This window comes from Phocoena phocoena, chromosome 2 (assembly GCF_963924675.1).
Source record: "Phocoena phocoena chromosome 2, mPhoPho1.1, whole genome shotgun sequence".
In the NCBI taxonomy this organism is placed as follows: Eukaryota; Metazoa; Chordata; class Mammalia; order Artiodactyla; family Phocoenidae; genus Phocoena; species Phocoena phocoena.
This window is the reverse complement of record NC_089220.1, coordinates 82,957,895-82,979,960: the sequence shown is the minus strand read 5'-3', so window position 1 is coordinate 82,979,960 and position 22,066 is coordinate 82,957,895. Positions and strand designations below refer to the sequence as shown.

Here is a 22,066-nt window from a genome sequence, read left to right as displayed (position 1 = left end):
ACTGGAAATCAAAAGACAGAATGTTAATATGACATGATTAGAAAATATATCCTATGAAAGGTGGGGACCCTATTTTGCCTTGCTTATTTGAAGTATTTATTTACTAATAAAGAACCTTTTCAGAAGGCTCTTTCCCTATAAATATTTATGAAAAGAAATGGTTTTCTGCCATGCTTGTGAGGCTTTCTGTATAAGTACATGAGCAGATTTCCATAATTAAACCTAACCACAAAGACTGTGATTATTATTCAGTTCTATTTTCATGGCAGACCAAATTAAACCTCTATGTCAAACATGTAGTGAATATCACAGTCATAGGTCCAGAGTGTAGGCTTTTTATTGCACTTGGGAATTTTTGTGAATCTGAAGCATTTTTCCTTGGTCAGTGGAACTAAATTCCTGAAGTTGGTGGGGATGAGGGGGCATCCACAGCTAGGGTGAGTCATTGCCTGTGGAGGGTGATACAGAGAGGACCAGAAGTGTCCTCTTCCTTCAGCCAATTTGTCTGACTACCGTTGCTGGCATCTGAAATGTTTGGGAATTCTTTAGGAGTTAAGGCATTGTTATCTGGTCTTCCCAAATAATCAGTGAAGGTTCATTAATCCATTAAACCATTACCTTCCAAAGCCAAATGGAGAGAGTAGGGTCCGGAGGGAACAGGACATGGGGGAGAGAAGGGGCTGGGCTGTATCCTGGGAGGACAGACTGAGACCACTGAGTTTAGTTTATAGAGTGAGTGCCACTGTAGAAGGTGGAGGAACACCCAAAAAAAGTTTTGTATAGCCAATAAAACTTTGCCTTGTGTCTCTCTTGTGCCACAGACATGGTGACACAGAGATGGGGAGGACCCCGTCCCAGTCTTGAGAAACTTAACATCTATCAGGGAAGGCGGACGTAGCGGGTGCTGTGCTGATATAACCTGGCACTCCAGGTTTGGGGGAAGCAGGGGGCAGCTGTCAGCCGGTGGAAGGGGCCTCTTGTTCATACTTCTGTTTCAAGTTTATGAAGTGGAAGGGGCTCTATTAGGCTGTCCTGCTCTATAACATTTTCAGATGTAAAATAGAGTGTGGAGGGGGCATGTCATGGTACCATGCTGCTGCCAGAGCACCTCTCCTGGAAAATGGAGCTTAACCAACTCTTCTGAGCATCTGTGTGAAGACAGTAAGAGTATGAAAAGCTCTGGATTTACATTCTGGCTTCAGTTTTTATTATTTCTGGGCCTTGGACCAAGAAACTTCATTTCTCTGAGCCTTAGTTTCCTTATCTGTTCAATGTGGAGAATGATTTCCCAGTTCTCCTCATTGGGTAGTTGGGAGAATGGAATGGAATAATGTATGTCAACATTCTTGGTACATGGTGGATGGTCCTTGACTTTATATAAACTCTATCCGTACCCCAACTCCACATCCCAACCCCAGTGCAACTAACTAATGACCAGGGCTGGTTTGGTCACCTGCCTAATGTAGGACCTGACAACCAGGGAGGTGGAAAGAGTTATCCCTTTCATATAGCCTCTTGCTCTATGTGGAAGGGAAAATTAAATTCAGAGAGAATATGCATCAAGCAATTTAGATCCTTATGAATTTGGATCCAGTTCAGTACGTGGATTTTTTTGTTTAATTCTTAGAGAATTTAACTCCCACAATTTTTGGGTCATAGCAAAACTTGGCAGTTATTGTTCACAGCATACTATCCTTATTCTTAGTGGTAGCATGATTTCACTTTCAGACTGGCAAATGTAAAAGGACAGTTCACTGAGCAGCAATATTAGTAAGGAGGTTCATGTTTATGTAATGACGTCAGGCGTTGTGTGCCATGCAGACTATGCAGGGGTAATTAGATGTTTCAGATACATGTCTAGACTGGGTAAAGCTTCAGGAGCACTTGTTTAACCCTGGGAAAAGCTACAGATCATCTGTTTGTAACCGGAAAAAGCTCTCCTTGATTAACACGTTAAAAGTGGAGTTAACTCTCTGGTGCGAGATTTACACCCAAGAGGAAAATCAGATCTGATGAGATTTGACAGGACCAATCATTTGTAGATCTAGACTAGGTCTCACTACATGGCTTCTCTGAGGCTGCTAAAAATGGTATCTCTCAAATATCGTCTACCATCCAGCTGTGGGGCCCAGATTCCCATTCGTAGAATCATGTCTTTGGACTAAGTCATTCTGATTTGAAGAAGCTCCTGTGAAATTTGAGCTTGTTCCTTGGGAGGATTATAGATGGACCTAGATCTCTTTGTCTGAGGGAGAGTAATGAGGAAACACATCTCAGAACAGGTAAGTTTTGATGTGAGGGCAGTGGGACATTTAAAATGGTTTGGTGGCTTCCCTGGTGGCGCAGTGGTTGAGAGTCCGCCTGCTGACGCAGGGGACACAGGTTCGTGCCCCGGTCCGGGAAGATCCCACATGCCGTGGAGCGGCTGGGCCCGTGAGCCAAGGCCACTGAGCCTGCGTGTCCAGAGCCTGTGCTCCACAGCGGGAGAGGCCACAACAGTGAGAGGGCCGCGTACCGCAAAAAAAAAAAAAAAAAAAAAAAAAAGGTTTGGGATTGAGTATACTTTTTGAGGAGTGTGTGCTCAGGCGGAGAGGGCTGAGGAGGCAGCATGGGGTCTTCAGATGCCTTAGGGAAGGGAGCAGAGCAAGGAGGGGACATTGGTGAAAGGGAAAAGTGTCCTGTGCATGAAATAAATGCATTTCACCTACATTCCTCTGCTTCACAAAATTCATCTTCAGTCCTGACATTGATTATTTTGAGCAATTATAAAAGTGTCTTGAAACCAGCCCCTTTCTGGTCCTTTTTGGTTGCTATGGTACTTTCTGGTACTGAAGACTTAATAGCATCTGCCCTGAAGCGTAAGCTTCCTGCAGGGAAGACGAAGATTCATGTTCCAACCTTTCCCTCGTGTGTGTCCTCTCCTGGCATCTGATGGTTGCTGTAGCCCCATATGAATCCATTAGAGTATACAGGACAGTTCACTCATTGCAGATTGTTAGTTGTGACATGATGTGCAAAGCTCTATTCCTGGTACCCCAGAGAGACCCTCAGTGGTAGGGGCCACTGGAGCTTGGAACATACAGACTTAAGTCGATAACTTTGTAACTGGGTCATCTAGCCACTACTGCTTCTCAGTCAAGCATAGTGTTCCTCCCGGTGTTCCAGCATTGATTGAAATCCTCCCTGCTCTGCATCAGGTGCGATGCTAGCAGCCTCACGCATGTATCTCATGCTCATTTGCATATTGTTAGTTGTTAGTACTCCTCACAACCAGTTGTTAGGAGTCAGCAAGTTGTTGTTTCACTTTTACAGTTTAGACGTTTGAAGTTTTGAGAGATCAAATACTCTGCCCAATATGGAATGGAACAGCTAGGAGTGAGAGAGCTGGGGTTTAAACTCAGAAACGGCAGCCTCTATCTCCTACTCTATGCTGTTGTTAAGGGTATTTCCTCTCCACCTGGGGGTTTCTGTTTTTTGGGGTTTTTTGTTTTTCGTTGTTTTTCAAAAAGATAACATGCAGCCTAGGGAACACTTAACTTGGGGCATTTTACCAAATGATATATCAATGGCTCTGGGAAAACAACATGGAGAAAGGATGCTGGAGATGCATGTAAGATGTAGAGGAATGTCACGTATTTGCACGGCTTCCCCAGCCCTTCATTTTGATCCATCAGTGGCTGCTGACAGGGTAGGGTCTGTTCCTGTTTAACTTTCTTTAGAGCTCCGGCCTGGTCTTGAACTCTGCCCGCCCAGAATGAAGGCAGACCTCCTCTGTCTTTGCAGTGGATGTGACTTGGTATGGAACACCATTCCATGGCCACTTTTACACCTCGTGTTTGTCTTTTTTTTTTTTTCTGTTTATCTTGACACTCAAACCTAAGCTATGACCTGGGCTGTCTCCCCTTAGCTCCAATTCATATAATCCCTCCAGCTCTGCTACCTCCCTCTGGCTGCCCTGGGCAGATGTCCTCCCAGGACTCCAAGGGCTTTTCTCCTTTGAGCCAATCCCTTGGGCAGTGCTCTGCTGCTCCCGTCTAGCAGTGGCAGTAGGAACCAGCTATTAAGCCATGAGCCCCAAGGATCCTAAAGCATTACTTTGCCTCATAGGATCTCGACAGGGCTGGCCATAGCTCTGCAGTGTCTGCGTGCAGCCAGCTCCGCCCTGGGAGCCTTTGACCAGTTTATAGAGGCTGGGGTGGAGCTGCTGGCCCCGTGCTCCCAGGCTCACCCTGTGCAGCTCAAGCTGCCACTTCCAGAGCCCTGCCCGCACTTGGAGGCTCTTGCTTACTGTGACCGTCTCAGTCTGGAAGAGCAGAGCCTGAAACTCACAGGCTGCCACTTAATTGGCTAAAGCAACACCAGAAAAGCAGAAATGGCGGGGGGGGGGGCGACAACGCTGATTGTTCCATGTTGGGGGGACACCTTCAGAGAGAATCCATATGGGGGACTACATTTCAGGGCAGTCCTTCTAGGAGGAGGAAGGGGAAGGATTTTACTCACTGGTTCCTCTCCCCTCTTGGTCAAAGTCTACTCCAAAGGCTGACTGATTTGCACAAGCCTAGAAGTGGCCAGCTGAGCATCTCACACCTCATTATCAAGTCACAACTCAGCAGCAATAGGGAAGTCCTGGTTGAGGGGCAAGAGGGGCATGATGTGCCTGAGGGTGACAGGAGGGGCGTGGCAGTGGCATGAATAGCAATACCTGGATCCACAGCTTTGGGGGCAGCACAAGCCTTGTTAGATCCACTCAGCCCAGCTGCAGGCAGGTGCGCAGCTCTGGGTGATGGATAAACCGGGTATGGTCATGTTGGAGCATTTGAATGCCAGTGCAGCATGGCCCCTGGGCTTGTCTGTGCTGCTAGGAAACTTCTTGTCCATTCAAGGAAATATTCAGTTTCCTTTTCCAGTTCCCAGCGTTGGGCATCTCTGAGGGGTCTCACTTATGTGGGTGTGTCACTGAACCAAACTTGGGTCTGCTCGCCCGTGCGTAGTAAAGCCAGTCTACTGACACCAGGCTGTGGCAAAGGAAAGTGCGGTGTTTAGTGCAGGGCACCAAGCAAAGAGTCCAGGCAGCTAGTGCTTGAAAGACCCGAACTCCCCAAAGGCATTCAGGGAAAGGGTTTTAAAGAGAGGGTGAGGGAGGGGGGTTGTGGGGTGTGTGATCAGCTCATGGACCTTCTTCTGATTGGTTGGAGGTGAGGTAATAGGAAGTCAGCATCATCAGTCTTGTGGTTCCAATCAATCTGGGATCTGGGATCAATCTGGGATCTGGTGGCAGCACACAGTTCACTTCCTCCATCTGGTGGGAGCGTCAGTACCTGCAAAACAGCTCAGAGTATTATCTAAAGCCCTTGAGGAGGAACTAAAGGTCCTTGACTTTGTTTAATGGCTAAACTATTATTATTTGGTCCTGTTTGACTGTTTCTTTAACTTCTGCATTTTTTCATGTCTCTGATTAAACTTACGCTTTGGTAGAGTTTCTCTACAGACAGAAGGCAGGCGGAGGACATGGGCGTGGGGGAGTCCTATTCTGGGAAGGTCCCTTTGGGTCCTGCTTGGCGACAGGTGGGGTCCAGCTGAGGGTTCTCTCTGATTGGGGCCGTCTAGATAATGCTACCATAGTGAGACGCTGCACAGCAAAAGGCAGAAGAGTTGTCCTCAGAGCAGCTGATGAATGTGGCACTGATCACAAATCGAGGGCCCATGTCTCTGGAAAGCAGAAGTCCTCTTGGTCAGAGCCTGGAGGCTTTGTTCGATCCCTTGACAGGCCGTGTGAGGTCAGGTACTACCTTTTAGGCCATGCCGTATCTCCACTTTGTTTCAGCACCAGTAGGTGGCCTCCTCCGTGTCCTCCAGGACTGGGTGTGAGTTGTGATCAGTTATCCTCCTTAACACCTGTTGGATATCCTCGCCTGACCTGACCTTAAATGAGCCCTTGTTGGGGATGGTCCTGTGGTGACCACGGCACCACTGCTTCTAGGCTAGCCCAGAAAGTGCATGCTGAAGATCCTGGAGACAGAGTTCTGAGGTCACCTTCTCCTTAATGGGAAGTTTACATGATGTCAAGAGAAGTATTTAAAGTTCTGCAGCCCTGTGGGCATACAGGGGTTCTTTAGTTTAGTTTAGTTTTTAATATTGGAGTAGAGTTGATTAACAATGTTGTGTTCATTTCAGGTGTACAGCAAAGTGACTCAGTTAGACATATACATGCATCTATTCTTTTTCAAATTCTTTCCCATTTAGGTTATTACAGAGTACTGAGCAGAGTTCCCTGTGCTCTACAGTAGGTCCTTGTAGGTTATCTCTTCTGATGATACCATATCGCTCTAACTTGACTCATCTCCCAGCTGACCTCCGACAAAAGGGTGAAGCTTGATCTGGACTCTGGCCCACGTTTAAGCATTTAAATAGCTAGTGGCTCTCTTGACTCTGACCCCATCATGACCTCCTGTGACCCAACTTATCTCTACATAGTAAAAATAAACTTCAAACTGAGAGTAGAGAAGACGGTGCAAATGATTTTCATAACTGTTACTATCCGATAAACTAGCCATCTTGCATAGCAGTGAGAATTAGTTGTTCTAACAGTAACATACAGGATATATTTCCCCAGGGAGTGGGGGCTGGGTGGGTAGGTGGGTGGGTTCCAGCCCCCTGTGACCAGAAGAAATGCTCTGTGTACAAACTTGCTCACCTCATTTCTGACAACCTCCTGGTTAAGCTTTGTTTTGTTGGGAGAATGTGGGACAGGGGTGCCAGGCGTCTTTCAGCTGCAGAGCTGGAACCCAAGCCTTGTTTCTGGCAAGGAAGTGACAGATGTGTTACAGAAGGACCATTCCAGTGACTCACTCAGAACAAGGGGAATCTGATTGAAGTTGATCTGCTGTCTCTACTGCTAAAAAACAGCAGCTGCTGGCAATGCTCAAATGATAATTTTCCCCCAGAATGGAAAAATGAGAGCCCTTTTCCCCCATCATTCTTTTAGAAACCGAAGTTGTGAAGTCGATCTAGCTGTCCTCCAGGCTCATCTGCACCCTTGTGACTATGTCATCAACTAAAGCTGAGTTCTGGCCCCTTTTCAAGTTGGAGGAATGGAGGATCCCATACCCTGCTTCTAGATCCTCCCATCCATGCCCACCCTTCCTTTATACACTGGGATCCTGCTGGCATCCCACCCTTCTCATCCTCTTAGAAACAGAAAGCCTGATGTCATGGATACCAGCTCTGGCACCTAGGCTGGGAAGAACCATCACCGAATGCTCACGGGCACAGGAGCCTTTCATGGAGCAAACACATCAGGCAAACCCTTCCAAGCCCTGCCTCTCCTAGTCATTCGGGGAAGATAGGTGGCCTGGGCAAGGGGGGTGTCCTATGCTGCTACATGGTTACTTTGACATGGCAGGCCCCGCATAAAAGCGGACTTCCAATACCATCACGACATTTATGAACTCACTTCAGAGCCGCTCATCTTGACCTATTTCACACACTGTTATTCTATCCACAGATCCTCCAGCTTCTGACCTGGGGGCTGACTCATTTTCCTGTTTACAACCTGGCCTCAGCCCTTATTCCTAATGTTTTACATAGTTTCTCTGGCAGTGATCTTTTGACTAGAGTTCAGAGCCTCCTCTGGCTCTGACTATTCTGGGTAAAAATATGCCAGATCTTGCCTGGCTGCGGGGACCTCTGTGGCCTCTGAAGAGCATTGTACCTGCCAGACTTGCCTCTGTGTGACTGGGGTAGCCTCAGTGTAAGAGAGGAAGGGCGAAGAATAGGATAGGGAGGGAAGGAGCTAAGGAGGGGGAAGGATGAATAAGCCTATTCCTTCTGTGAGTCCTTGGCAGTGTATCCTTGTTGATGCAGACATTCAGAGGAACACTAATCGCTTACCTCCATCATTTTCAGACTTGTTTACTCTTAAGAACCACAAGTGCTGTGACTCTGTGAGCCCACATGAGCTGATTAGGAGCACATTGACTTGAGAGTGCTGTTCTGTAGTCCACCTGGAAGTCTTACCATTCTATCTACAAGTGAATATTTTCTGACAAGTAATTCTACTTTTATATCTCAGTTAGCTATTCAGTGAGTGCTCAGACTGAATGAGATAGGTGAAGTTTGGCAACTCCTTGATTCTTAATCCTTTAGTTGGCTATAAAACTTCATTAAGTGTCAGGTCCCTTCTATTGGTTATTGTACTTAATAGCAATTCTAGTTTAGCAATGTGGTAGATTTATTTTGGGGTCCCTGCTCTGCTAATGCCTTCTTCTTTGGGAAATCCCCCTTATCCAAAAGCATGGACTTGAGTGGCCAAGTTCATACTATGTGACCCTCACCACAGGTGATTGGACTAGTGGTAAACACTTGAAACTGACATTTCAGTCCGTCATTTGGTCAGTGACCAACCAGGTTATCTTGCTTGAAAATTTGAGCTAATAGACATAGAGACCACTGTCACTCATTGGTGGGTGACAGACTCTTAATGTCATGCTGATTGCAGACCAGAGTTAACTCATGCTACCTGGGCAAGCTGAGGTTGTGAGAGAGCAGAAACCTTTAATAAGCAGAGAAAGCTGGTTTGCGGAGAGGAGCATGCATCAGACAAGCAGTGAGTTAAGAGACCACAGGGACTCAGTAAGAGAACGATGAAGCACATGACTTTGGTTCCTGGGGGCTTCTCATCTCCAGACCCCAACAGCCCGGTTGATACTTCATTTCCTGCTTATTGGTATCCATGAGGTGACTTCTTAGATCCTACATCAACACTCACCTCTACTGCCTGAGATGAAGAGATTTCTAGACAAGCGAAAGCTAAAGGAGTTCATCATAGCCTACCCTGTTTTGGGGGGTTTTTTTGAGATAAGGATTTCTGTCCCTAATGGCTAAAAAACCTTGACTAAACTACTGCTTAAGTGTTGCCAGCAGTGGCTGCAACAGAGAGTTGTAAACTTATATATTGGTAATTAAGCAAAGGGTGGGGTGTTTTCTAGCTGTTTATTTTAAAGTAGAACTTGATGTCATTGAAAGCAATTTATATCCACACTCTTGCTGTTAATCATTTAGGACTTCCGGCTTCCCACCATTTTCTCACTTGTGATAAATGTATTGGCTTTATAGGGTGGGTCTTTAGGAACTTAGTGTTTGTGGGGGAAAAAAACCCCAACATCAGACATAAGCTTACATCAAAGGACAAAATTGCCTCTGCTAGTTTGTAATACTTGACTTTCTGGTTATCTGCACAGAGACATAAAATCTTGATTGCCTTGTCAACAAATCCAGTACCAAATGAGTGGAGATTTTTATGGCTGGGGAAACTCCACATACATAGCATAGGAGGGGAGGCAGGGATGAAGGTCAGGTAATCCACAGCCTGTGATTCCTTACCAGCAATTACAAGTTGCATTCCCCATCAGATTTAGCTCCTACACCAAACTGGTATTTATATGGGTGGAGAAGTATAAACAGTGGGCACCCTGTGAATGGAGGTGGGGTTGTCTTTTTTTTTTTTTCCTGAAGTGAGCTGAAGTAGAGGACACTGTGTAAATCTGTGTAAGATGCTGAGGTAGTTGGGGTAATAAAATCTAAAGTTAAGTGAAATAATCTACAGGAAGAGTTTTTAATATCTGAGGGAATGGACAGAAAAGTGAATGTCAGTTGGGAAAAGGATACTTAGAGAATGGTAGAGGGAGAACTCATTTACAATGAGAGACTATGTAAGGCATATAAGCTCTGGACCCAGACTATCTGGATTCAAGTCCCACCACCTAGTAGTTGTATGACCAAGGACGGATTACTTAATTTCTCATTGCCTCAGTTCTTCGTCTATAAAATGGGAATAACAGTAGTATCTACTGCATAGGCTTGTTATGGAGATTAAAGGAATTGATACATGTAAGATGCATAGGGCAGTATCTGGCCCAAAGTAGGTGCTTAGTAAATGCTAGTTTTTATTATTCTGTACGACATCACCTGGGGTGCCAACAAGACCAGCAAGATGCATGAGAACTAACACCACAAGTGTTCTATAGTTTTTTCCTGATGAGAAAATCCAATACATTTACTCTGTGACTACAGAGTGTGTGTGTTTTGGCTAAAACAAGAAAGAAGATCCATAAAAAGACTATTTAAATGAGGATGGGAAAAGAGGGGCTTTCATAGAAGGAGAGAAAATAGATTGGGCTCTGGTCTGGAAAAATGAAGACTGAGATGCACTATGATGAATTTCACGAATGACAGGAATAGCATGAATAATAACTTGTTTATGAAATACTGGAAAATTAGAGCTGGCATGAAAGACGAAAACTTTGAGGTAAAGACTTGAACAGATGGTTACTTGACTGTGCTTGCACAGTGAGTCAGTCGTTGAGATACGGAGCTTAATTAGTTCAGAGTTTCAAGGCAATCTGGTTGAAAGGTGTGGGTTATGGCCCCGGACCTATCAAGGGTCATTAGAGCTGTTTGTGATAAGCCCCATTTAGCCCAGTTCCGCATTTGTAAATAACTTATATTAATGTAGTACTTAGCCATTTCAAAACACTCAGCAACCTTCCACAACACTGATTTACTGAGCATGTACTGTGGGCAAGGCTCTGCAGGGAATCAAAAGATGAGAAAGATGGCTTGTGTTGAAGGTTCTGATGTCTTACCACCCAGAAACACTGTAATGAAATTAATTTAATTTGAGAGCTTAATATACTTGGTTTACTTGTACTTACAATGTTTTGAGACCAGAGAATTTTTAGTTATTGTTTGAGTTCAAGATGGTATTGTGAAGAAATTAAAGAAATAAAAGTTCTCTTTTTGTTATTGTTTTCATAAATTCTACCCAGGTGACATTCTGAGGTGCAATAGAACAGCTTATTCTAATGTGTATTTTTAATTTTAGAGTAGTTATTCATAAAAAGCAATTTTAGAGCTACAAGTTAATGTAGAGATCATCTTCTTCAATTCCTTATTTCACACCTGCAGTAAATGGGCCCCTTAGGTGCTACGCACAAGGTGGCAAAGCTTGAACTGAAGCCCAAGTTCTAGTCTTTTGTTTTCTTTCCCATTGGGCTGCTTCCCCCAGAGGATTGGGGTTATTGTAGTTGAGCTTATTTCTGTGTACATACAGACTCAAATGTGTTACGCTTTATCTTGGAGCACCCAGAAGATTTACTGTGAAACCAGTGAAGCTTAAGCTTCAGGGGCCCTCTCTTGTATGAACCTTGAGTGGGGAGAGGAAGCAAGGTTGCAGTCAGGAAACATAAGCATTTCTGGTAAATGACCTAAAGAGATAGTGTAAGAGATGGACTTGATGTTTCCCCCATTAATTTTTTGTGATCTTTTTCACATTCCAAAGAAGAAAAACTCACTTTTATACCTATTTTCTATTTGTAATTTTGTATTCTTTTTCTTAAAGAAGTACCCTCCCCTGCTCCAATATTACATAAACTTCAGGCTCCATGAAACCTGGATCTGCTTCTGATGCCCAAAGATATAGCCAGTTGGGAATTTCATTTTAATATTCCAGAGTTCTATTTTTTTATTTATTTTTTAAAAATAATTTTATTTATTTATGGCTGCATCGGGCCTTCATTGCTGTGCGCGGGCTTTCTCTAGTTGAGGTGAGTGGGGGTCTACTCTTCATTGGGGTGCGTGGGCTTCTCATTGTGGTGGCTTCTCTTGTTGTGGAGCACGGGCTCTAGGCGCACGGGCTTCAGTAGTTGTAGCACGCGGGCTCAGTAGTTGTGCCTCACGGGCTCTAGAGCGCAGGCTCAGTTGTTGTGGCGCACGGGCTTAGTTGCTCTGCGGCATGTGGGATCTTCCTGGACCAGGGCTCAAATCTGTGTCCCCTGCATTGGCAGGTGGATTTTTAACCACTGTGCCACCAGGGAAGCCCCAGATATTTATTTTTAAATTAATTTTATTTAAAATTTTTGAATGCATTTAAATCACTTTTATATTTTATTTTAAGTTAATTTTAATTTTTCTTATAGTAATAAAATAAATAGTTGTGTTAAAATGTTTTAAACAAAAATGATAGCTCCTTGCCCATTCTTCCCCATTTCTTAGTTTTGCTCTCCAGAGTCAACCCCTTTTAATTCCTTTAGAAGGTTTCCCCTGCTTTAACTCTATATTATTTCTTAATAGCTTGCCTTCCTAATTGATCAGTTTTATATCAACTTACAATGACCTAACATTTCATATCAATAATATGATGGTACTGTATTGTTATATCAATTATATATTGACTTCCTATAATTATAGCCAAGGGTTTCACATTGTTACTCCAAACATTCCTTCTCTCTCCTACCACTTCTCCAAAATAGTTAAATCACAATTTTTGGTTATCCCAGTCATCACTATTTATATTATGATGACTGTGAAAGCATCATTTACAGCAAAAGCAAGTAGTATACTATAGTATCCTTTCTTGTACAACTTTTTTGTTTGTCATAGAGTTAATAATTATCTTATTTTCTTTTGCTTAATTTTCTGTTATCTATCTGAAAAACGAGCTTTCTGTTTTCCCCAGAGTTCATAATTGCTTTATTTTTCCTTTTACTTAAATTTCTGTGTGTCTAGCTAAATATGTCTTCAGAACTTCCAAGCATCTATCCTACCAATATTATTTGGGGACATGAGCAAACATATCAGATGATCTACCCATCTTCCACCTCCCCCTCTTTTATTCCCCACCCCTCTCAGAGACCTCCTTCCATAATCCTTCACCCTCTTGCTCTAGTATGGACTGATTTTTTTCTAGGGTCTGGAAATTTCATATGTTAAGCCTTTGGTTTGGATGTTTGCTGAGGATGACACTCAGTGGACGGTTTCTAAATCCTAGGGAATGGTTTACTCATTATAAGGAATTTTATATATGCAGATTTTGAAAGTATATTTTAGTTATCTAGTACCGTATAAGGGCTGCCTTCATTTTCTAGTTGACTACATTTACATAGTAGGGTGAAGGGAATGCTCCTATGCATCTGGATGCATGAAATGTCTAGTGATTAAAAGTAGGATTTGCTAATATGTAATTCAACCTATTGTTTTTGACGTGCATATTAACCTTAGGGTGATTTACCTGAATTTTGAATCCCAGATGATTATTAAGAATATATTCCCAGACAGTTTCTTGTTACTCTCAAACTCATAATGGTACTCGCCACTATGAAAACTGGTTTTTAATATATGGAAGTTAAATATAATTTTAAAACACATAATATTTTTTAAAAGCATGATACAAAATTTGTTTAATGTACTACTTTTTGTTAGCTGCATTAGAAGCATTGCACAGTAATGGGGAATTAAATATACTAGTTCTAATAACAGCTCCGCCCCAATACTTTATACATGCAGAATATTTGGTTAATTCTTACTGTGTCCTACAAAGTAGACCAACAGCATTGTTTTAATTTACTGAAGTAGAAATTAAGGCGATTACAATTCATGATTAGGTTTTCTTATGGGAATTTCTTGTTTTCAGATAATTCATTCCCCTGTGAAGGACGATTAGTGTTGTCCTAGATAATCCACCATGTAAATCAGGGACAGTGCTGATTCTTTAAAGAAGGAGAAATTTTTTTCAGTGTCTTTCAATATATTTCAATCACGTTCTTTTTGACATTGTTGCAATTCAGGTGGCATGCTGTTCAGTTGAATTCTTATAGAACATAGCTCTATACTTCTGTTTGATTTATTTCCTGAGAGCATCACTGGAATAGAAGAAATATTTTTAAATCCTTAAGATCTTGGTTGAAACAATCAGCCCTGATAACATCTACAAGCGGAGATTAAATGTGTATGATCAAATCCTCTTCCCAGAATGCACTGCTATTGGAATGTCCCTGGCCTCTGTCTAGGCCTGTAACATTGAAGCAACTACACATCTCAGGATGCACCACCCCTTCACTCTTCCTTTTCTGTCTTTGGTAGTATTGTCCACTGAAAGTTGTAGACAGACATAGGAGTGGTGAATCCCCAGGGGCAGGTGAATCTGCCCTGTTTGCCTAATATAGGAATTGGGTGGTGATAGGGTTTACACCAAGGAGTAGTGGGAACAGAGAAACACCTACTGGAGATTATGGCAGGATTCCTGGCTATTTATCAAAGAGCTGGTTACTTACTACCCTGTTTTGATGCCCCAAGACTGATAAAATCAAAGGTGCTTTTCTAATATCTTCATTTCAGCTCAAGGTACTTCTATGTGTAGAGGGAGTGTTAGTGGTTAATTTGGTGCTGCAGTTCATTTCCATCAGTGTTGTGGGACTTTTCTCTGGATTTTAGTATGTGTGATTGATTCTAAACTTATTCTCTAGGCATGTTGTACATTTCCCCTGCAATTTTGGATACTTTAATATGAATGGTTTTGTTATTTGGGTGTTTTGAGTGAAAGATGTCCTGTTACTTGCATTTATACTGTACTACTGGAAGCTTACCAAAGTTAAATGTGTTTACTTAATCAATTGACTATGAAAACTTTTGGTTTATTTCACCAGTTAGATTCAACATCACTTCTCTCTGAGGAACAGTTAAGGTGTCTTCTGGATGAATGCACACTTAAACAAAAATCCATGATTAGACTGTCTTCAGAAGGAAAAAAGAAAGACATTGAGGATATAACACCTGAGTTGCCCCAGCTTTCCAGATCTATTCTCTCTGAGTCACTAGATGGGTCAAAAACAAAGGTCAAAAGCACTGAGGTGGAAGACGCAAATATGCCTGAGAATGCCGAAAGTGAAACATCTAGAGGCTACTATCTCACCAAAGCCTCGACTGGGCATTTTATGTCAGAAGCTCTTGTCGTTGAAGCAAAGAATATGAAATGCCTCCAGCTTTCTGAGGACAAGGTTATTGGTGACACAAAAGACTATTTTATGTCAAAGACTCTTGGCATTGGGAGACTGAAAAGACCCTCTTTCTTGGATGATCCACTGTGTGGCATCAATGTGAGCCTTTCATCCGAAGACCAACATCTGAAACTCAGCCCTCCAGAGAAACCCAGACCAGGTGAGGCTTGGAGAATACACTGAAAATAATCCTTACTAAACACTTCAATATAAAGGTAGTATAGTTTAAAGTAGAGTAGGATCAGTAGATAAGGAGGTATGCTTGAAAGTCACAAATGGGGTCAATTAAGAGCATTCTAACATATGAATGTATTTATTAATGTTCATATCAAGATAGAGATTAGTACTCTTATGAAATGCATTATTCTTAATGGTAGCTAATACATATTCTTGATGGTTATCCAGAAAACAATGTTGATTTCAGAGGAAAAGAGAAATTAGTTTGAATGGATACAAATAATTTGAGTAGATTTGCTTAGTATTTTAACTTCCAAATTTCAGTGATGAAAATTTGTTCCAAGGAATGAATTTGTAAAATGCCATATATCATTGTGGTTTTGTTCGTTTCTGTACGCAAACTTCCCATCCCAGCTACTTGTATAGTGTCAGGTTTTTTGTTTTTCATTTTAATTTTGAACCAGTGTTGCATCTTACACAGGTACAATGGTACAGGATACAAGTACTATGGGCAGTTTTTTTGATATAAACAAATATTCAATTATTTATTTATGTTAGAAGTCTAACATAGTCTGTGTTGTATTTGTTGAGTCTATTTAAATAGCTTCAGCTTTTCCTCTCGTGTAGATTACTCTAAAATATATTGTCTATTAAATCTATATCTATTACCTATTAAATCTATAATCTACTAATTTTGAACTAACTCCTCAGCCCTGTATTTCTAACTGCCATCTAGATATGGCCTCAAACTGATTTCCTCATTCTTCCCTCTCAACTCAGATTGTCCTCTTGACTTCTGTTACCTCAACCACCCAGGCTTCAAATCTGAGTCATCATTGAATCTTCTCTCTCTCTTGCTTCCCGCTTCCAATCTTCCAATCTTGTTTGTTCTGCTCCTGCAGTGTCTCCCATGTCCATCCCTCCCTTGCTCTTCCTACCACAACTGGACCAATGCGATAACCTGATCAGGCCTCCCTGCCTCTGGTCTCTCCTCTCCTCCTGCCATTGTCAACCACCTAAACTAATTCCCCCAAAGTACAACTTTGATAAACATACTTCCCAGCTTAAAAAGCTTCTATGGCTCTCCTCCGCCTATTGAATGAAATCTGAATTCTTGAACAGGCCTGCTGTTCAAGGCCTCCACACTCTGACCTGCAGTTCCCTTTGAAATCAATCTCTATCTAGTGCCCTAAATGTTACTCAGGTTGTAACTGATCTGGGCTCAGGATTCCCAGTGCTTTCCCATGTTGCTCAGGCCCCTTTCTTCTCAGGCTTGTTCAGGTATCCCTTCAATAGTAGTTAAATTCTAACCCTATCCTCTCTGAAGGTAACCTTCCCTCATCTTCTCTTTTAAAAGTCTTACTTCTCTTCTGAATGTCCAAGGGTATTGATCACATCATTTTACACACACTCTCTTGACATCATTTGGCACACACACCCACACTTTTTCTCCCTTAGAATTGTGTAACCTTTTTGATGACAGGGGTCCTATCTTCTGATTCATTGCTACATCTTCTATGATGTCCAAAGTGCTGCCTTAAATCAAGTGCCTGTTTAATAAATAAAGGAATTTAAATTATCCAGTTTTAGAATAATGCACTGAAAGTATGGTTCACATTTATTCTTTGCATTATGAATGAAAGCAGGTGGTATTGCTTAAGAATTATGCAAGCCTCACATTCTATATAAAGATTTGGAACCTTTTTCTTTTTTTCTTGTGGTAAAATTCCACAAGCTATACAGTTTTTACCTAGCAGCAGAGTTCACTTACAACATGCAATTCAATTAAATGAGTGTGGTCTGCCTTCTCCCACCAAGATCTTCATTTAATAAATACGCCATGAGAACTTTGTTCTACTCTTTTTCTTTCTTTATTTTTGTATTTTCTTTTCTTTTTTGACAGAAGATTTTCTTTCTTTCTTTTTGGACAGAAGGTTTTTAGTAGAAACAAAGTATCTGCATTTCCCCTTTGTCTACTGTAATCAGACTTACTCAGTTGGGTATGATGATTTACTGTCTATGAGGTCTCATTCCCGTGGAGTCAGTATATAGGGCTTTGGAACAGCATTTTGCTAAGATATAACTTTACTTCCATGTGAATGGCAGTCACACTGATGTATATTTGTCACTGAGTAGAACATGGAAAGATGGAATGAACTAGAACTTAATGTGACTTAATGGAAAGAAGCTATGGTGGCTTACCTATCACTTCAGAAAACATGCCTCTGATGGTGCTAGATAATCCTAATGTTTGATTAAAATGACCCTGTGAGTATGGAGGCTTAAGATGGCATAGATGTGAATATATGAACCAATTTTACTTTCTGTTTATTACATAATAAACCTTAAGGAATAGGTCCTACATTATTATTTTGAGAGCAGGTCAGCCTATCTGAAGCTGGAGTTTTTCTTTTACTAACCTCAGCATTTACAGTTATTAAAATAACTTGCTAATCAGTTTATTCTAAAATACTAAATTGGACATTATGTACTTTATGCAAAAATGAACACCAAAACATCAAAAATGAACATGCTAAACCAGTTTTCTTGGCAAAAAGCCCTTTAAAGATGTAATGAGAAATTGCAGTGTGTTCAGGTGTTACATTATATTCCCTCTCTTTCTCAGGAAACAGATATGTGTGAATATGAGTCAGTTGAGATTTCTGTAAGCATAGAGGAAGAAAATAGAACCATTTATCATTTTCTCTTTAAATAGCAAATATTGTTGATATGTAGTTTTCTTTTCCTTGATGAACTGAGTCTGTTACAAATATTAAAATTCTGCTTCTAAAAGGCAGAGTCAGATAAAACTTCAAAAGGGACCAAGCCTAGTGACATTGAGGACCAGTTTCAATTGTGGTATTGAAAATAAGGATTTGCTTCACAGATGTTTTAAAAGTTTCTAGTGTGAAGTACCTCATTTTGGTTTTTTTTTTTGGAAATACAGTTGATGTACAAGATTACATTGGTTATAGGTGTACAGCATAGTGATTCAATATTTTTACAGATTATACTCCATTAGTAGTTATTACAAGATAATGGCTACAATTCCTTGTGCTATACAATATATCCTTGTTGCTTATCTATTTTATACAGAGTATTTTATATCTCTTAATCCCATAGCCCTAATTTACCCCTCCCCTCTTCCCTTTCCCCTCTGGTAACCACTAGTTTCTTTTCTATATCTGTGAGTCACTTTCTGTTTTGCTATATACATTTATTTGTATTATTTTTTAGGTTCCACATGTAAGTGATATCATACAATATTTGTCTTTCTTTGTCTGACTTATTTCACCAAGCATAATATTCTCTAGGTCCATCCACATTGCTGCAAATGGCAGAATTTTATACTTTTTATGGCTGTGTAATATTCCATTGTGTATATATATTTATAACACTTCTTATCTATTTGTCTGTTGATGGACACTTGGGTGGCTTCCATATTTTGGCTATTGTAAATAGTGCTATTATGAACATTGGGGTACCTGTATCTTCGAATTAGTGTTTTCATTTTTTCTGGGTATAGACCCAGGAGGGAATTGCTGGGTCATTTGGCAGTTCTATTTTTAGTTTTTTGAGGAACCTCTGTACTGTTTTCCATAATGGCTGCAGCAATTTACATTCGCATCAACAGTGTACAAGGGTTTCCTTTTCTCCACATCCTCTCCAACATTTGTTATTTGTAGGCTTTTTGATGATAGCCGTTCTGACAGGTGTAAGGTGATATCCCATTTTGTTTTGATTTGCATTTCTCTGATAATTAGTGATGTTGAACATCTTTTCATGTGCCTGTAAGACATCTGCATGTCGTCTTTGGAAAAATGTCTATTCAGATCTTCTGCTCATCGTTTGTTTTTTTTGATGTTGAGTTGTATGACCTGTTTATGTATTTTTTTGTTTGTTTTTGTTTGTGTTTTTTTGTGGTACGCGGGCCTCTCACTGCTGTGGCCTCTCCCGCTGCGGAGCACAGGCTCCGGACGCGCAGGCTCAGCGGCCATGGCCCACGGGTCCAGCCGCTCTGCGGCATGTGGGATCTTCCTGGACCGGGGCATGAACAAGTGTCCCCTGCATGGGCAGGTGGACTCCCAAGCACTGCGCCACCAGGGAAGCTCTGGTTATGTATTTTTTGATATTAACCTTTCGTCAGTCATATCATTTGCAAATATTTTCTCCCATTCTATAGGTTGTCTTTTTGTTTTGTTGATGGTTTCCTTTGTTGTGCAAAAGCTTTTAAGTTTAATTAGGTCCAATTTGTTTATTTTTGCTTTTATTTCTTTTGTCTTTGGAGAAAGGTCCAAAAAATTTTTGCTACAATTTATGTCAAAGAATGTTATACCTATGTTGTCTTCTAGGAATTTTATGGTTTCAGGTCTTACGTTTAGGTCTTTAATCTATTTTGAGTTTATTTTTGTATATGGTGTGAGGAAATATTGTGATCTCATTCTTTTACTTGTAACTGCCCAGTTTCCCCAGCACCACTTCTTGAAGAGACTGTCTTTTCTCCATTGTATATTCTTGCCTCCTAGGTCATAGGTTAATTGAACATAAGTGTGTGGTTTTATTTCTGGGCTCCCTGTTCTGTTCCGTTGATCTATGTACCTGTTTTTTGTACCATGCTGTTTTGATTACTGTAGCTTTGTAGTATAGTTTGAAGTCTGAGGGTGGTACCTCCTGCTTTGTCCTTTTTTTCCTCAAGATTTCTTTGGCAATTTGGGGTCTTTTGTTGTTCCATCTGAATTTTAGGATTATTTGTTCCAGTTGTGTGAAATGTCATGGGTATTTTGATAGGGATTGCATCAAATCTGTAGATTGCTTTGGGTAGTATGGACATTTTAACAATATTAATTCTTCTAATCCAAGAGCACAGGATATTTTACCATTTCTTTGTATCATCTTCAATTTCCTTTATCAATGTTTTATAGTTTTCACAGTATAGGTCTTCAACCTCCTTCGTTAAATTTATTCCTAGGTATTTTATTCTTTTTGATGTGATTTTAAAAGAGATTGGTTTAAAAAGGGAAAACTTTTTTTCTGATAGTTCATTATTAGTGTATGGAAAAGCAATAGATTTCTGTATATTAATCTTGTATCATCTACCTTGCTGAATTCATTTATTAGTTCTAATGGCTTTTGGGTAGAGACTTTAGGGTTTTCTATATTAAAGTATCATGTCATCTGCAAATAGTGACAGTTTCACTTCTCCCCTTTCAATTTCTGTGCCTTTTATTTCTTTTTATTGTCTGATTGCTGTGGCTAGTACTTCCGATACTATGTTAGATAGAAGTTTCAAGAGTGGGCAACCTTATCTTGTTCTTGAATTTAGAGGAAAGGCTTTTAACTTTTCTCTGTTGAGTATGATGTTAGCTATGTGTTTGTCATAAATGGCCCTTATTATGTTGAGATATGTTCCCCCTAGAGCCACTTGGATGAGAGTTTTTTCATGAATGAATGATGAATTTTGTCAAGTGCTTTTTCTGTGTCTATTGAGATAATCATGTAATTTTATCTTTTCTTTTGTTAGTGTGGTGTTTCACATTGATTGATTTGCAGATATTGAACCATCCTTGAATCCCTGGGATAAATCCTACTTGATCATGGTGTATGATCCTTTTTGTATACTGTTGGATTTGGTTTGATAATATTTCACTGAGGATTTTTACATCTATATTTATCAAAGATATTGGCCTGTAATTTTCTTTTTTTGTAGTATCTTTGTCTGGTTTTGGTATCAGGGTAATGGTGGCCTTGTAGCATGAATTTGGGCGTGTTTCATCCATTTCAATTTTTTGGAATAGTTTGAGAAGGATGGGTACTAGTTCTTCTTTATATGTTTGGTAGAATTTACCCATGAAGCTATCTGGTCCTGGACTTCTGTTTGCTGGGAAGTGTTTTTTTTATTACAAATTCAATTTCACTACTAGTGACAGGTTTGTTCAAATTGTCTGTTTCTTTGTGAGTCAGTCTTGGAAGGCTGTATGTTTCTAGAAATTTGTCCATTTCTTCTAGGTTGTCCAATTTGTTGGCATATAATTGGTCATAGTATTCTATTCTGATTTTTTGTATCTCTGTGGTATCCGTTGCTTTTCTTGTCTTTTATTTCTTATTTTATTTGGGTCCTCTCCTCTTTTCTTCTTGGTGAATGTAGCTAAAGTTTTATCAATTTTGTTTACCTTTACAAAAGAAAACAGCTCCTGTTTTCATTGATATTTTCTATTTTTGGGGTCTCTATTTTATTTATTTCCTCTTTGAAATAAATCCTTCAATTTATAAATCCTTTATTATATCCTTCCTTCTGCTGACTTTGGGCCTTGTTTGTTCTTTTTTTTTCTAATTCTTTTAGGTGATAGGTTATGTTGTTTATTTGAGATTTTTCTTATTTCTTGATAAAGGCCTGTATCTCTATGAACTTCCCTCTTGGAAATGCTTTTGCTGCATCCTGTAGATTTTGGAGTGTTATGTTTCCATGTTCATTTGTCTTGAGGTATTTTCTGATTTCCTCTTTGATTTCTTCATTGACCCATTGGGTTTTTTTGGGGTTTTTTTGACCCATTGGTTTTTTTAGTAGCATGGTGTTTAATCTTCACATGTTTGTTCTTTTCCCATTTTTCTTTTTGTAATTGATATCTAGTTTCATACTGTTGTGGTCAGAAAAAATGCTTGATACACTTTCTGTCATCTTAAACGTGTTGAGACTTGTTTTGTGGCCTAGCATGTGGCCTAGCATGTGCACTTGAAAAGAATGTGTATTCTGCTGTTTTTGGATGTACTGTCCTGTAGATACCTATTAAATCCAACTGGTCTATTGTATCATAAGACCACTGTTGCCTCATTGATTTTATGTCTCAATGATACATCCATTATAGTAAGTGAGGTGTTAAAGTCTTCTACTATTAATGTATTATTGCCAATTTATCCCATTTATATCTATTAGAATTTGCTTTATATATTTAGGTGCTCCTGTATTGAGTGCCTGTATGTTAATAAGTGTACCATTCTCTTCTTGTATTTTATCATTATATAATGCCCTTTTGTTATAGGCTTTGTTTTAAAGTTTGGTC

The 22,066-nt window shown here is 40.4% G+C and overlaps 1 protein-coding gene across 1 annotated transcript in view; it reads left to right on the top strand.

Moving 5' to 3' along the window:
• FSIP1 (fibrous sheath interacting protein 1) overlaps positions 1 to 22,066 on the top strand; it is a 201,115-nt gene that overhangs the window by 170,203 nt on the left and 8,846 nt on the right. The window contains exon 10 of the mRNA XM_065872620.1: positions 14,481 to 14,991. Coding sequence (XP_065728692.1) covers positions 14,481 to 14,991 — 511 coding nt within the window. The remainder of the gene's footprint in view (positions 1 to 14,480; positions 14,992 to 22,066) is intronic.